Raw genomic sequence first — 16,099 nt, 5'->3', positions numbered from 1 at the left:
GTGGCAAAATTTCTGCCTTACATTATTTATAAGACTTCCTTGCATTGAACTTGGAGATCTTGCATCCATAAAAATAATAATCAATACTTACATATGGGTTACTATGTGCTACTGTAGACACTTTGCATTATTAACTTACTTAACCTTATAAGAACCTAATTAATAAGTAATTGCTGTTATTATTTATAAATAAGACGTTTGGACACAAAATAACTGGCTCAACGTCTCATATAGCTAGAAAGTGGCAAAACTGGGGTTCAAACCTCCCAGGCAGTCTCCTAATTAGACTACATTGCTTCTAATGCCCCCAATTCTCTTTTTTCTGCTTTATTAAAAATAAACATTGGTTTAAAAATAGAAATAAGTGGTCATTATAGAAACTACAGAAACTTTTTCTTAAAATAGTATGATCCATCCAGAGTTGAAGATTGATAATTCTATATTTACTCCATCTTTTTTCTACGCACTTTATTGTATACAATAGGGAGCAAACTGTGTGTTACTACATACTACTAATTCTTGAATCTAGGCTCTATGGTCACATAAAGTTAAGCATCATTTTTATTGCTTAACATATCAGTATTTCATGGTAGAATATATGTTTTTAAATAATAGGGATGGGGTCTCCCTATGTTGCTAAGGTTGGGCTCAAATTTCTGAGCTTAAGCGAACCTCCTGCCTCAACTTCCCAAAGTGCTGGAATTAGAGGGATGAGCCATTACACCCAGGCTACCAAAAAAAAATAATAATAATTAAAACAATTTATTAATTTATTTCTCTGCTTCCCCCTTTCCATCCTCTGCTTAAGCAAAGTGGCTCTGTGCATATTAAAGTTAGGTTTATGTCATGGCAGAAGAATCTTCAGACAGAATTCTATTCCTAAAAAAGTACAACAAAGAGTTTTTTCTTGTTCTTATTCTTGTTATTGCTTTTTCAGTACCCTGGCTGATTTAAGGAGAGAAGGAACATCTCTGAGGGAAGCTTGGAGTTTCTTTAGACTCAAGAGTAATAACTAGGGATGAAGAAAAGAAGTCAGAGAACCTTGGATTTCATAAGAAGAGACCCAGAAAAGAACCAAGTGCCACACTGTCAGTTCCTCGGGAATGTGGCCAAACCTCAGAGAGGGTGGTGCCATTGTGCATTCTAGGTACTGTGACAATCCCACTAGGCATTCCAGGAATGCAAACATCCCAGGGAAGCAGTAATCAATTGGCCAAGAAATGGACTGAATTACATTTGTTTGTTTTAAATTTTGATCAAGGATCGGTGAGTGGAGGGTATTCCTCAATGCCTTTTTGTACTTTTGAAGCACAAAAGTCTTCAGAAGTCCAAAGAACAATAGAAGTTTTGTGTGTGTTTTTTTTGAATTTCCTGCTGAATTTATCACAGGATAAATGTAATACAGTACAGTAGGATAAGATGATTTCTTAACATATCTAATCAAAAAACATTACTTAAGTAGGAAAAAAGACTAAAATGTAGCCACCATGCTTCATTGAAGTACAAATAAATTTAAAAACTGAGGAACATGATTAGCAAGAAGAACATGGCTCATGATAAACTGTACTTTTATGGAGGGTCAGGAACAATGAGTCAGCTTTAGCTTCAAGAGTGTTAGTTCCAGAAATGGATTGAGGCTGCTAATAACTGCATATGTACAAAAAAATTGAAAGGGTCATTCTACTAAAGAACAGTAAAATGTAGTGGCTTGAAGCCATCTTCGGCGTGGAGCATTTTACCACGTCTAACAAAGGGAGATGGCAGGCAGATGAGATGGGAAGTGATTCAATGTTTGCAAGAAATCAGGGAGAATGCCAGAGGGAAAAGATAGAAAAGGATAGAAAGAGCACATTAAAATTAACGTCAATGTTGTTCAGGTTTACTCCTCAGAAAACTATAAAAAACTTAATGGCTAAGCAATCCACTGTTTTTCATCACAGCATTGTCTCACTTTAATGATCTTGAACTTTTATGATTCTGTTGTTGATGTTTGATAACATTTTGTTCCTACCTAAGCAAAATTGGTTATCCTTTGGCTCTTCTATAATGATGTAGTGGCATGTGTCAGATCATATGTATGTACAGTTGATATAATGCTGAATATTCTATTAAAAAACAAAAAAAAAACTAGAGGTTATAATTTGCCATTTGTTTCCAAATAGGAGCCCATAGCAATAGTTTATAAAGGTAAAAGAATTTGACAGTTCTTATAAAAGAAACTTTTTAGAACCAAGCATCCTAGAAACTCCTCAGTACCAAGAGGCTGCCCAGGAAATCTGGAGTTTATTATGTGTAGTATATGTGGAAGATTGTGAATTATATACTATCTTCTACGAAGGAATACAGTCAAATGCATTCATCACCTGACATGAATACAGTAGGAATGGTGATGACTGTGGTGACCTGGAGTTCATGTGCTCTGTCTAGATGGAGAAAGCCTTCTTATCTCTTGTCAAGTAGTTTTACTTACAATGAGATGCACAAAGTTTCCAGATTTTTCAATTGTTTAAGACAAAGTTGGATGAATTTTTGTGTGAAATGTCCTCAGTTTTGAAAGGATAGCTACACCAAACAAACCACTTCAGCAATGGTTTTTAAACAGTAAACATGAGTTTAGCAGGAATTGAACCATAGTGCGGGGGAATAGAGAAGTGGGTATGTATGTGGGGCTTAGACTATCTTTCAGTGCAGATCATTTTTATTTACTTGAAAGAACGGGCTCCAACATTAACAAAGTTGAAAAATGCTGCCATATTGGAAAATATAAACATTTGATTCCAACAAGACTGAATTACCATTTTAAATTCATGTATCTCTGAAGTTTAACCTACCTTGGGATAGTCCCTAGGATGCCATCTTGTTTTCTTCCATACTTAGTTTAATAGCTCTTACTATGGTACATTCTTAACAATAGCCAATTTCTCATCTAACATTCAAGAATAAAGGCATGGGTATTAGTGGGAAAGTATTCATTTTTTATAAAAAAAAATACCATTTGTCTTTATTTCAAACGATGTGGTTGAAATCAACTTAATCTGAATGTCTTTCTAAAGGTAATACTTAAAGAAAAACATGCACCTTGATAAACACACCAGCCAAAACAATATATCTTCCTCCAATTGTTCTGAGTGCTTCCAAAACTGACCAAGAAAGTGGGGGAAATACCTTTCTTCTAGTAATCTAATTACTTCCCAGAAGAAAAAGGAAAGTCAAATCCCTCAATCACCCACCAATATTAGAAGAAGTTTTGCTCTTCTAATATTAGGATGGATTGTGATGGGGTTGAGTGCTGAAATCACCCTATCTTAAAAAAATAAGCTAAGAGGTTAAGAGGATTAATATAATACTAACATGAAATATCATGTCACATTCATGGGGAATAGGTGAAAAAGACAACCTTTTATTTTCTAGTTACCTAGCTATTCAATATCATAATTTTTATCAAAGTTTTAGACATATAAATTATAATATCAGACTTTTTCAGAATATGGTTACAAGAAAACTTAAATGTCTTCTATGTGTTATATAATTCTCAACATATCCTTGAAATTACAATGCTTTATACTCTTAAGATTCTGTTCAAAATAGTTCTATATATTTTGTGCTTATATAACATTAAATGAGTATTATATTACTCATTTACATAGTGACAATTTATAAACTAAAAATGAAAGAAGCAGATAAAGTTTTAGTTCATAATTTTGAATTTTAAGTTTAGATACTTATAAACACTAGAAGGATAACTTTATAGGTAATTAAATATTTTGAAAAGATATAGGCAATATTCCTTTCACAAAAGAAGTAAATTAAAAGTCACTATAAATATGTTGTACATCAAAAGACAATATTATATATTATAAGCACTTGGAAGTTTTAATTTCTTATAGAACCATTTACATTTACCCCAAAACTATTGTTCTCTCAGAACCAGTTAGAGAAACTAACTAAAATAATTGTATTTATATTAGCTTTATGTCAGCAGATTCTGAAATATGTCTAACCTTTTTTAACTTCTGTTAAAAAATACATTAATTTTCAAAGACTGTAATCATTGTCAATATATTAAAAAGAAAAAATGGTTTGTGGTGAAGTTTGGAGAATTCAAGAAAAATCTTGTTAAAGATATGCTTCTTTGGTAAATTTGTTCCATATATCATAAAATGGTAATATCAAACTTTGTAGTATTAGTATTATTTTCTCATTTATCTGTATAATAATAAAGAATGTGTCAATAAATAATGTAATCAGAATATCGTTTAGTATTTAACAATTAGCAGGTATAGAAAGGGACTTCTAACAAATATTTGACTCTCATTAAGCAAAAAAAGATCCATAACTACAAAACTAAATACTCTTATATGAATTCATAGCCTTCTATAATTATCATTTCAAAAAGACAGCAATACTGAGTATATGAAAATCCATGCCAGCAACTGTACTAGGTATAAGCAATATAAACTTGAATAAGATACAGTCCTTATATGAAAAATAAAAAACATAATAATTGTATGTTAAAATACTACAATCATAAATGCGATAATCTTAAAATGTGCACCTGTCTTTAAATAAAACTATACTGAAATAAGTGCACTTAAGTACATCATCCCAATATTTTAAATTTTTTCCTCAGGCTCTTAAGAATTGTTTTTACTTATAATAATACCAATAATATCTAAATACCCCAGTAAAAACATAAAATAGTTGATCTACAAGCATTGGCTTAAATGGAAACATCTAATCTTAAGTGGCAAAATAAGACTTCATATTTGTTATGTATATAGCTTCCCAAACCGGAAAAAAATGCCACCAGTCATACCACATACTTATTTTCATATTTACTTGAATATTTATTAAATACAATACGTTTGGTGGAATGATTCCATATTTCAACTCCTGATTTTGACTCTTATTTTAAAAGGATTACATCATTAATTATTGGTAACCTAGCATTGCTAATGAAAATTTAACCACCAGATGAGGGCTGAATGTTTTCTTCTACCCCTAAGAATTATATTAATGTAATTAATATAAACAAAATATGTAAAACCTCTAATTCATGTGAATCAACCTATTACAATAAAACCCCACCATTTACATGTAAGACAAACAATCGTCCCATAAAGCAGTAATTTTCATTCCAAACCTTTACCTTTAGTTAGCAATAGAGTGACAATAGAACATATACACGAAAAAATGATTTTAAGATTTGAAATCAGGGCCTTGAAGATTAAAGCAGTTCACTTCACCATCTACACATAAACTATTTTAAACTATTTATTAATTATCCTAAAATTTTTATAAATAATGCTTTCTTGTTTATTTTTTACCTTGAAAGGCACTGGCTCTTCGGTAAGAGGACTAACAGGAAGTGATGTGGTACTGCTTGCTGGACTCATGTCCGTACTCTGCAAGGACAGTGAAATTGAATTAAATAAGGATTGTTTTGTAGTCATTTTGACTATTAATAATTTAGAAAAATAAATAAAATAAAATAATAAGTAAAATATGAATGTAAAAATACCAGATTTAATGTTGATTTAATCATAATTATATAATAAATCATTCCTTATATAGAAACAATTATCTGGGAAATTAGTCAAATTATCACTCTCCATGTATATTTTAAGTGCATTTTATCAAACATGATGGTCATTTTTTGTGTTAGGGTGGTATTTATTATCATCATTGCTTAATTTATATTTTACCTTTTTTTAAATTAAACTGTAGCTGTAATAATTCATTATGTTGCTATTTTAATGTATTTCAGACTGATTTTCAAACATGTATTATAGTTTTTCTTCTATAAAGATCTAAATCATTGCAAACATTTTTTCATTATGTAAACCAATCTGCCACAATATACAATTACAAACTGAAAAAATAATAAGTTTTTTAAATTCCTAAGTTCATAGCCCCTGACATTTTACCTTTCTTTTATTCTGCTAAACAAAAATTTAAGAATAATAAAAGATTTACACAAATGTAAGAGAATGCCTGGATTATTGCTAATGGCTGTTTTTCTAGTCTTTTAAAAATACGATAAATTAAAACTTATTTAATGTGAGATTAGCCTAAAAAAGAGATACCAGTTAGAAGTTAATCATTAATTTGTTTTTCTAAAAGCAAGAAAAATATACTAATAGTAGGTAGCAACAGAAGTCATTTTATTATATTCTTAACAGTCTCTCAGAGGGATTCTCCCATATGCAAATAAAACAAAAGAAAATAAAACATTGAAAAGAATATATACCCATATTTTCAGCTTGGTTTCTAAATATACGTGCAAACACACAGAAATTTTGCAGTGAAGATTAAAACCAAAGAATGAATTCACCTCAAGTGAGATAAGGATATAAATAGACAAGTTTGACTCACTTAAGTTTCAGCAAAAGAACGCATTCAAAGCATAGGTGCTACCACCGTTACTTATTCTTAGAAACTTTCTATCCAAGGATTATTTTCAATTCACTGTATTCATATGTGCAATAAACTGGACATATTTTAAATACCCATTAAGTTGGGACTACTTATGATTCCCTAGTCCAGAAACCAAGGATAAGAACTATAAACACAGGAACCAAGATACTCAGCATAATGTTAATTTAACACGTACCACACCTATTTTGGAAATTGATATAAGGCAGTGCATTGAGTAAAAATGTCTAAAGAAGGAAATCAGGTAAAAACTGGACAATAATCTACTAAAGGAAGTAGGAAAATACATGCACCAGATAATTGAGGTGAGTTAGTTACTGACTTTAATTTCAAAATTTATCCGGAGTTCTAGGCCATTTATTTGATCAAAACCAGGAAATATTATGAATTGCTGACTCTCGCTCTCTGATTATATGACATAATAGAGAAGCAAGGCTGGTCTTGCTAACTAATTACTGCAGGATGTTAACATAAGACATGAATGAAGCTTTATGCCAAAAAACACGGAAAAAAGACTCTTGAGCTACTTCTCTAAAAGTTGGATTTCTCACAAGAATTTAAGCAAGGGACAGAACACAGTTCATTCATAGTTGAATTATCCGATATTTACCTGTAGTATAGACAGCCTGCATAGCTTATTAAAGTATCATACCCTCAAAAAAATATATATTTAGGAGACATAGATGACATTCATGTGTAAAAATTGAAAAGCCTAGACCACAGTCTTTCCAATGAAGGTTTAATTTTCATAAGAACATGAGTGAAAAGTCAAGGTTCATGGTAAACTTCTTTAAAGGTTGAGGTCTCCCACAACTTTCCAGACATTAATGTATAATTCAAAGGATAGTAAAAAGCAGACTCCAAATTGTACATTATGCAACACTGATTCTTTGAATGTCATTCTAAGAGAAAATTGTGTTCTAGCTATAATTTTCAAATCAATCTTAAAGTGTGACACCTTAATTCTACTGTTCTGAGGACATCTTGAGATAAATATTAAAAAAAACAAATCCATCTCATATGACAACATCTGATAAACTGCACTTAGTTATCAAGTTGAGAAATACATAAAGTATTTTCATGCTTATCCTAGTGTTTTCCCATTTGCTTTTCAGTGATCTGTAATTTAGGTGTCATTCCAATTTGCTTATTCTTTTAGATAAAATACTATTGTAAACCTTTTGAAGATAAGTCTTATCCATATTTCATATTTTAATCCATTTACTCTTTCATTCAACAATAGCAATAATGATACAATTTAATATCTAAATGAAATACTTAAGTTACATTTGATGTTTTAAAAGCTGATGATTTTGTTAATCCACAACTTTCTTCATAAAATGTTCTGTCAGAATTATGGCTTCATCTGCTTTTGATAAATTCCAAATATATCAATATATGTAACTATATACATATATATCCACATATGTAACCACCACCAATATCAGATACAGAACATTTTCATCACCTGAAAATGTTCCCTCATGTGCCTCTGTGTTCAACTATCCCCATCCCTGCTCCCAAGAAAAATAGTGTGCTTTCTATTACTAGTCTGCTTTGGGCTGCTCTAGAATTTCATATAAATAGAAGTGTATAGAAGTGAATTCTTTTTGGTCTGGCTTATTTCACTCAGCAAAATGATTCTGAAATTCATTATATCATATTGGTGCATATTTCAGTAGTCTGCTATTTCAAAATTTTGTGTAGTATTTCATGATGGACAGAAATTTGTTTATCCACTCACTTACTGATGGGATTTGTGTTGCTTCCTGTTTGGGGCTCTAATGAAAAAAACATGCTGAATATTCATGTATATATCTTTTGTTGGACATGTGTTTTAATTTATCTTTAGTAAATACTTAACAATGATATATCTGGGTCTTCTGGCAAGTTTATATCCTATTACATAATATTACATAATATTATTACATACATATATTACATAATACATATTATGTAAACTTTATAAGAAACTGACAACTGTTTTCCAAAAGGATTGTAATCTTTTGCACTTCCACTTGCACTGTGTCTTGGAAACATTGGTGTATCAGTCTTTTTTGAAAAATTAGGCATTTTATGGATGTACAGTGGAAGCTCATTGTGGTTTTAACTTTCTCTTCCATGGGTTACTAATGATGTTAAGCATCATTTCATGTGCCCATTAACTATTAGCATATCTCATTTGCAAAGAGTATTAAAATATTTTGCCAATGTTTATCATTGGATTGTTGGATACAAATCCTCTGTCATATACATTTATTACAAATATTTTTACTCAGTTTGTGGCTTACCTTTTTATTTTCTTAACCATATATTCAAAAGAGCCAAAGTTTTCTAAACTATTGTTTTTTTTTTTAAGTTTGCTTTTGGTGTTTTACCTAAGAAATATTGGCCTACCAATCACGTTCTCAAAGATTCTCTCTTATGTTTTCTTCTACTAATCTTTCACTTCAATACATATGGGCAAAAGATAGCAGGATCAGAGACTTATTCTTTGAAGATGCTTTTCCAATTTATTGGTATATAATAAACATTAAATAATACTTATACTACATGTGTTCTAGCACAAGATTTTCACAGGTTAATTTGAATTTTAACAAGTAATCTCAGATATTTTAACCACTCTTTCTCATTATATGAAAGTCTTATATTTACTCATGTCTTCACTATCATTATAATAAATTTTAAAAAATGGATTTATTATCTGTAGGGAGGGTAAGAAGGCTTTGCTACAGTACTGAAATGTTTAAAGTAATATCCAAGACTCTCATCGGAGTGGGTTATTATGGAACTTCCTAGGAAGATAATTAGGAGAAGGAGAGAAGTGAAGTATTTAGTTGGGAAGGAGAGTAGAAATACCAAGAGAAACAATGTTTCTATTATCTCAGAGACCGGTTCTCTCACCATTGGACTCATCTTTGGCCCTGAGCAAAAAGAATGAGCAAGCAAACATTAAAAAAAAAAAAAAAAAAAAAAAAAAAAAAAAAAAAAAAAAAAAAAAAAAAATCTATTTTAAATATAATCCCAAGAGACAGATGGGAAATACTACCCTTTGCTTCAAAAATTTCAATGGAATAAACTATGATCTAAGCACACAGAGGTTCTTGCAAAACACCATGCCACCTTATCATATTCAAATCTGCAATACGGTGTTGGTGAAGAGCAGATATCCACAGGCTAAATGAAAATGACACCATACTAAAGGAAAACAACAGCAGGAGGAGGACTAGAACTTCTCTTAGCTCCTATGTGATGGCTCCTTAAAACATACATGAATAATCAGGGACAATTTATCAAGAAATTGGAAAGAGCAGATAAGTGATCTCATTGAAATCTTCAAACTCACCTATCTTTGTACCAACTTAAAGTCAATTAATAGAAGTCATTGTTGATGAGAAAAAATAAGTATACAAAGTTTATTAACAACAACCACAATAAAACCCAAGTGAAAAGTAAGACTTGCAAATCCTAAGAGTTGGTCTACCTCAAAATAAATAATGAGCATGAAAGAAAATATTTTTTGTTATACTAATAGCAACTTTTTTTCTCAAGTTAAATTCAGACAAAAATTTGGGAAAATGGTATATCACCTGTTACTATAAACAATGATTTAAATGTTTAGTTTGAAAATGTGATCATGCTCAATGGACACTGCTTAATTGACATTGGGCAAAGTACACAGTTGAGAGCTTTGAAACTCAATATTCTGTCACTAAAAAAGCAGAGAAATTGAAGAATAAGAGGCACTATTAATAATCAGAAAATAAAGTTGACATTTTGAGTGTTACATCTTCTCATAACTGCTACTATTATACTTACTATTGATAAATACAAACGTGTACTCGTTTTAATAGCATTGGGAAACATAGTATTCTCTTCTTTATTTTGATGTGAAGAAAGGAAGATCTCTCAATTGATTCACAAACCATTTGTCATTTGGTACTATCAATGTTCTGTGCATACAATTTCCAAGTCAGCCGTGTGCATCTAACAATATAAAATTTAAATTCATTTTTGAAATATAGTTAACTGATTCATAAGTTAGGGAGTTAATTTTTAATCCATGAAAATGAGATAATCTTTTATAAGTATTATAAATATTTTATTGTGTAAGCTTTATTATGTTTTTCTTCTGATTCGGAGGAAAATGTGTTCATTTTATTGAATAAAATATCCATACTAACACCCAGTGCCTAGATCTCGTTTTTTTCTAAAAAAGAAACCAGAGCTCCTAGGAGAAATGGCTGATTCCAAGTCCGGGATGGGACAAGAAATGCACAAGATGCACAAGATGATTCTGGAGCATCCTTTTGTACCATAAAGCAAGGAAATACTCAAAAAACAAAAGAACAGGGGTATGCCAAAGAGACAAAGAACAAAGAAGTCAACACGAAGAGCTTCCAAATGCCAAATCTGGAACAATTCGAACAACAACATAAATAACATACTACAGAGTATAACTAAAAGTATTAAAACAATGAGCAAATAAATCGGGAGAAGAGACACATTTTTTCAGAAAAATTCCAAATCAGCAAATGAGAGATGAGACAAATCTTTTTTCAGAAGCATTCCAAATAATTCATTTAGATAGTTCTCTTCAAGAGATGAAACTTAACACCCTATTATCACCCTCAAGCTGCACTGAATGACTTTCTTCCAAAGTGTAATGTGTGAAAAAAGGAAAATGTAACTTCACAGTGGAGAAACCCAGCACACATTACCTCAGCCAAGTGATCAAGGGTAGTATCATGTAGACAGCATGAACGTTGTATAATATGAAGAGAGGGATCTTTCACATCTGTGGTCTTCTACCCTCAAACCAATGGCCACAGTCTAATCATGAGAAAAGCATCAGACAAATCTAAATTGAGAAATGTTCTGCAAAACCCTAATCAGTGCTTAACAAGAAAAGTGTGAGAAACTTTCACTGCGAAGACATGGCGAATAACAATAATAAAGCAGTGGTCCTCAACCTTTTTGGCATGAGGGACCGTTTTCATGGAAAACAATTTTCCACAAAGTGGGAGAGGGATGATTTAGGGATGATTCAAGTACATTACATTTATTGTGCACTTTATTTCTATTATTATTACATTGTGATATATAATGAAATAATTATACAACTTACCACAATGTAGAATCAGTAGGAGCCCTGATCTTGTTTTCCTGCAACTAGATATCCCATCTTGAGAGGGATGGGATAATGTGACACACCAGCAGGCATTAGAATCTCATAAGGGGCATTCAAACCTCGCATGCGCAGTTCACAATAGGGTTAGCGCTCCTAAGGGACGCTAATGCTGCAGCTGATCTGAAAGGCAGGTGGAGCTCAGTTGGTAATGCCAATGATGCGGAGCAGCTGTAAGCACAGCTGAAGCTTAGCTCACTTGCCCTCCGCTCACCTCCTGCAGTGCAGCTCAGTTCCAACAGGCCACAAACCACTGATCCGTGGCCAGGAAGTTGGGGAGTGCTGTAATAAAATATCCTGAATGTGACTGGGGAATAACAAAAAGGACATTAAGGAAAACTGTTGAAACCCAAACACATTGACCAGTTGACTTAATAGTAATGTACCAACAATGTTTTTTTAAGTTGTGAGAAATGTACTCTGCCAAGGTTGGATGATAACAATAGGAGAAACTCAGGAGTTTATGGGACTCGTCTGTACTGTCTCTGTATATTTTCTGTAAATATAAAACCATTCCCCAATTAAAAGTTTATTTTAAAAATTGTTCATTAGCAATATAACCAGGCTATTCATTGTTGTAATACATAATAGTCATTTACTCATAGCCTCTGAGTTTTTATCAGGGCTTCTAAAACTTTCATCAAAATAAATTTTGACAGATCATTTTATTGTGATGCAAAATCTCTCCATCAGAGAACCTTTAATCTTCTGTTAAGTTCTCTCAGAAAAGCTGATGTTAAATTGTTTTGCATACTTTCATGTTCCATATGGGAATGCTGAAGGAAAGCTTCAGCCATATAATATGATCTATTTGTTTGGGTACTGTTAAGGTGCTTGGTAGAGTGAATTTGCATTATTAATATTTACTGAATGCTGTAATTCCATAGGACAGATCCATTAATCATGGATCTGATTATGCTTTCAGGGAAAGCATAATTAATGGATCTGTACTATGGGATTAAAGTTTATTTATAAGGATTTCTTGAAGTTAAACATGATCAATTGGGCTGAAATCTTCGGAGTACACAAAAAGATTTAAAGGTAAGTGAAATATTTTAATTTTGTAAAGCCATTATGGTAAATTCTATAATGATTCTCTAGACCTAATAAAATTAAATTTTCCCCTTTTAAATGTGTTAAGTAATTTGAGGATGTATTCTCATAGTTGTAAATGTACATAGAAAATATATACACATGGTTTAGTATATTGCTGCTTTAATAATCAATGGTGTTATTACTGATAAAGCACGTAATTTTTATTTCTATAGTATAAATGGGCTATTTTTCTTAAAAATATCTTCCTTTTTTTAGACATGTCAATTTTCTGTGAAAATTCAGTCACTTAGTCATTCAGCCATTCAACAAGTATTGAGTACACATTAAACTTCCCTGCTCTTAGACTAAGTTTTGCCATGATTGTTCCCATTGGCAAGACCTGGTTAGGCTTGCTGTTGGCCCAAGAACTTGGTAAGAAAGGGAATATAGAGTATCTAATTGTGACACAGAAAAACATCTCATACACACACACACACACACACACACATTAGTAGGTAGATTTTCAGTGTCTAATGTGTGTCCTTCACTAGTTATACCTGCAAAAGGCAAGAAGCCAAGAGGCCTGGACTCCTCCAATCCAGGGTGCTGACTACTGAATTACAGGCATTCCTCTCAGAGGAACAAGGCTGATTCCACTTACTTCATTCTCTACGTGGTGCATATTCCATGCCTTAGTGTTTGTTGTTTTAGCAGTAAACCAAAACAAGAGCAATAGGAAATTGAGTTTAGTCTCTAAATCTGGACTAGCCCATTGTACTTTAGTCGGGTTCAACAACCTTTTCCATTCCGGTTACATCTTTTACTGGTCTTGTTTACTCCAAATGAAAATGCAAGCTTTTTTCTTTATAATATGTTCTTAGAGTTTATAGCTGCTGTTTTTGACTTCCTGGCATCCAGTTTATTTCATTATGTTAACATTTTGGGTTTCCTTTGGGGAGTGATTTCTCCTAAACTTTCAATCCATTTGTTTTTAATACTGCTGGTCCAAAACCCTTAAAATAGATGTAAGCATATAATCAAGGCCTCGTCAACCTTTCTTGCCAGTCACAAAATGGCACAGAAGCCACATTATTTAAATAGAGCTCGAATCTGAGAATTGTGTAATTTTGAAAAGGAGATGTTCTCATTCAGCTAATATGGCTGAGGTCATAAGAATGTGTTTCTGTCTGAACTGACTGAAGTCACCAAGTAGATGGAACATCCTTATGAGCAAATCCAACACTGAGTCAATCTAGGGAATGGAAAGAAATACACTAAATCCCAAGGGAGTCTTTGGTATATTGATAATCCAGCTCTACGTGGCCAAAAAGTTTTCGCAAAACTGTTTGTCTAATATGTAAGCATTATGTTTCATATAGTCATGTGTTGCTTAATGATGAAGAAAAATTCTAAGAAATGCATCATTAGATGCTTTTGTCATTGTGCAAACGTTATAGAGTGTACATCTAAAAACCTATATAGCTTAGTCTACTACACATCTAGGCAATGTGGTTTAGTGTATTGTCCTTAGGCTACAAATCTGTACAGCATATTACTGTACTGAATATTGCAGGCAACTGAAACACAATGGTATTTGTGTATCTAACCATATCTAAACATAGAAAAGGTATAGTAAAAATACAGTATTATAATTATACAGCACATAACTGTATGGGAATAAGCACAATGATTGAGAAGTTGCAAGTTATAAAATCTAAAATTTAGAATTGTCTGACAAAAGTAGACAGCCATGATACCACTTTATTCTAGGCTGAGAAGTTAACACTATTTATATAATAGCAAGTTATTACTTTCTACATTTATAGAGCTTAGATTATACATTTTTGAATTGGGGACATCATAAAACTTGATCACAAAAATGCCTGGATATAAAAGTATTTACTACTTTTTAAAAAATTTAGTACATATTTTTAATTTAATTTGGATAACATATTCACATAGTCCAAAATTCAAAAGTACAACACATTTTTCCAGAAAATATGTCCTTCTTTTACCACTAGTGACCAGCCATCCAGTGGCCACCAGGTTTAGCAATGTATTATATAACCTTCTACAGATGTTACGTGGATAAAAATAGAAAACTATACACAAATATTTATATATAGTTATTGATTTTTTCTTTATACATATAGGGTAATATATATTATTCTTAAACTTGCTGTTTTACCATATATTTATGTATAATGGGTTCCCCTACTATTGGTTATGACTGTATATCAATACTATATGGTATTACATTTTGTGGCTATATTATAATGTAGTTAACTAGTGTTAAATTCTCTTTTGCATTACAAACAGAGCTGAAGTGAATAATCCTATATAGTATGCAAATTTACCTATAAGATATATTTTGAGATGTGAAATTACTGAGATGAAAGATACATTCAAATGTAATTTTGAATAATATTATCAAATTGTCCTGAATAGAGATTCTACCAGTATACACATCCACATAAGGCTTAAGAGTGAATATTTTCCCACTGCCTCACTATGTATTCTCTACTTGAAAAGGCTTTTAGTACAGATCCAAAGGTAAACAAAAGCTCTGGTTCACCCTTCTGAAATCACATAGAGGCCAGAAAGTAGCTTTTTAAATTATCTTTCCTCCTGGTATTAATAATCTAAGACAGTTGGGAGATATAATATCCCAAGAGATGATTGTCTCAGTGTTGAGTTATCTTTGCTCTTAGCTCTACTCTGATCTTGTGACACAATTCCAATTACTAATCTCTTACTTTTGTGTTTAGTCACTAACCGAAAGCTAAATCAAAGCTGTGACCAAACCCTAGAATACCCCAAATTACTAGGCTATGGCAAAACAATACCCTGGCTCATTCCTTCAGAGTGAATCTCACAGAAGAAATCAGAAATTTGTTCTTAGTTTGGAAGGTTCAGAAATTAAACTATATCAATTCACATAGGGACGAGTAGGTTTTGTGGGGATGATTCAAAACTAAATGAATAATGAACTGTATTTTGTCAGATATTGGCCAACATATTAACTAATAATGGAAACTAAACTTGGCATAAGAATTATTGGTAATCTATTTAAGTGCTTCACTTTTGGTGAACAGAACCACTCAGAAACCACACTACAGACCTAAAGGTTCTTTGTTTCATATAAAGGTAGGAAACAATAACTGGATGATCTCAAAGAATGCTTACATCAAGTTATGGTAAATATATAAACAAATATAAATCATTTTGAATCAGGGCACTTTCTCATTTGAACAGTGTTACAGCATCACCACAATGACGACATTCATACTAGCTAATTTATTCACAGAAAAACTACTATTAAAAATACAATTATTTCATGCCAGATACACTGCAATGTAATTGGGAAGACAAATACCTACTCTTATTAGTAATATTTTTAAAACCAGCTTATTTTTACTGATAGTGGTATTGGTTACCTTA

The 16,099-nt window shown here is 31.9% G+C and overlaps 1 protein-coding gene across 2 annotated transcripts in view; it reads right to left on the bottom strand.

The window, feature by feature from the left end:
• Positions 1 to 16,099, bottom strand: part of CCSER1 (coiled-coil serine-rich protein 1) — a 1,373,537-nt gene that overhangs the window by 865,545 nt on the left and 491,893 nt on the right. For both annotated transcript variants that reach the window (XM_011932673.1, XM_011932681.1), the window contains exon 7: positions 5,328 to 5,405. In XM_011932673.1, coding sequence (XP_011788063.1) covers positions 5,328 to 5,405 — 78 coding nt within the window. The remainder of the gene's footprint in view (positions 1 to 5,327; positions 5,406 to 16,099) is intronic.

The sequence above is a fragment of the Colobus angolensis genome, unplaced genomic scaffold (genome assembly GCF_000951035.1).
Source record: "Colobus angolensis palliatus isolate OR3802 unplaced genomic scaffold, Cang.pa_1.0 Scaffold123, whole genome shotgun sequence".
NCBI classification, from domain to species: domain Eukaryota; kingdom Metazoa; phylum Chordata; class Mammalia; order Primates; family Cercopithecidae; genus Colobus; species Colobus angolensis.
The sequence above is the reverse complement of the archived record's forward strand: the minus strand, read 5'-3'. Positions and strand labels throughout refer to the sequence as shown.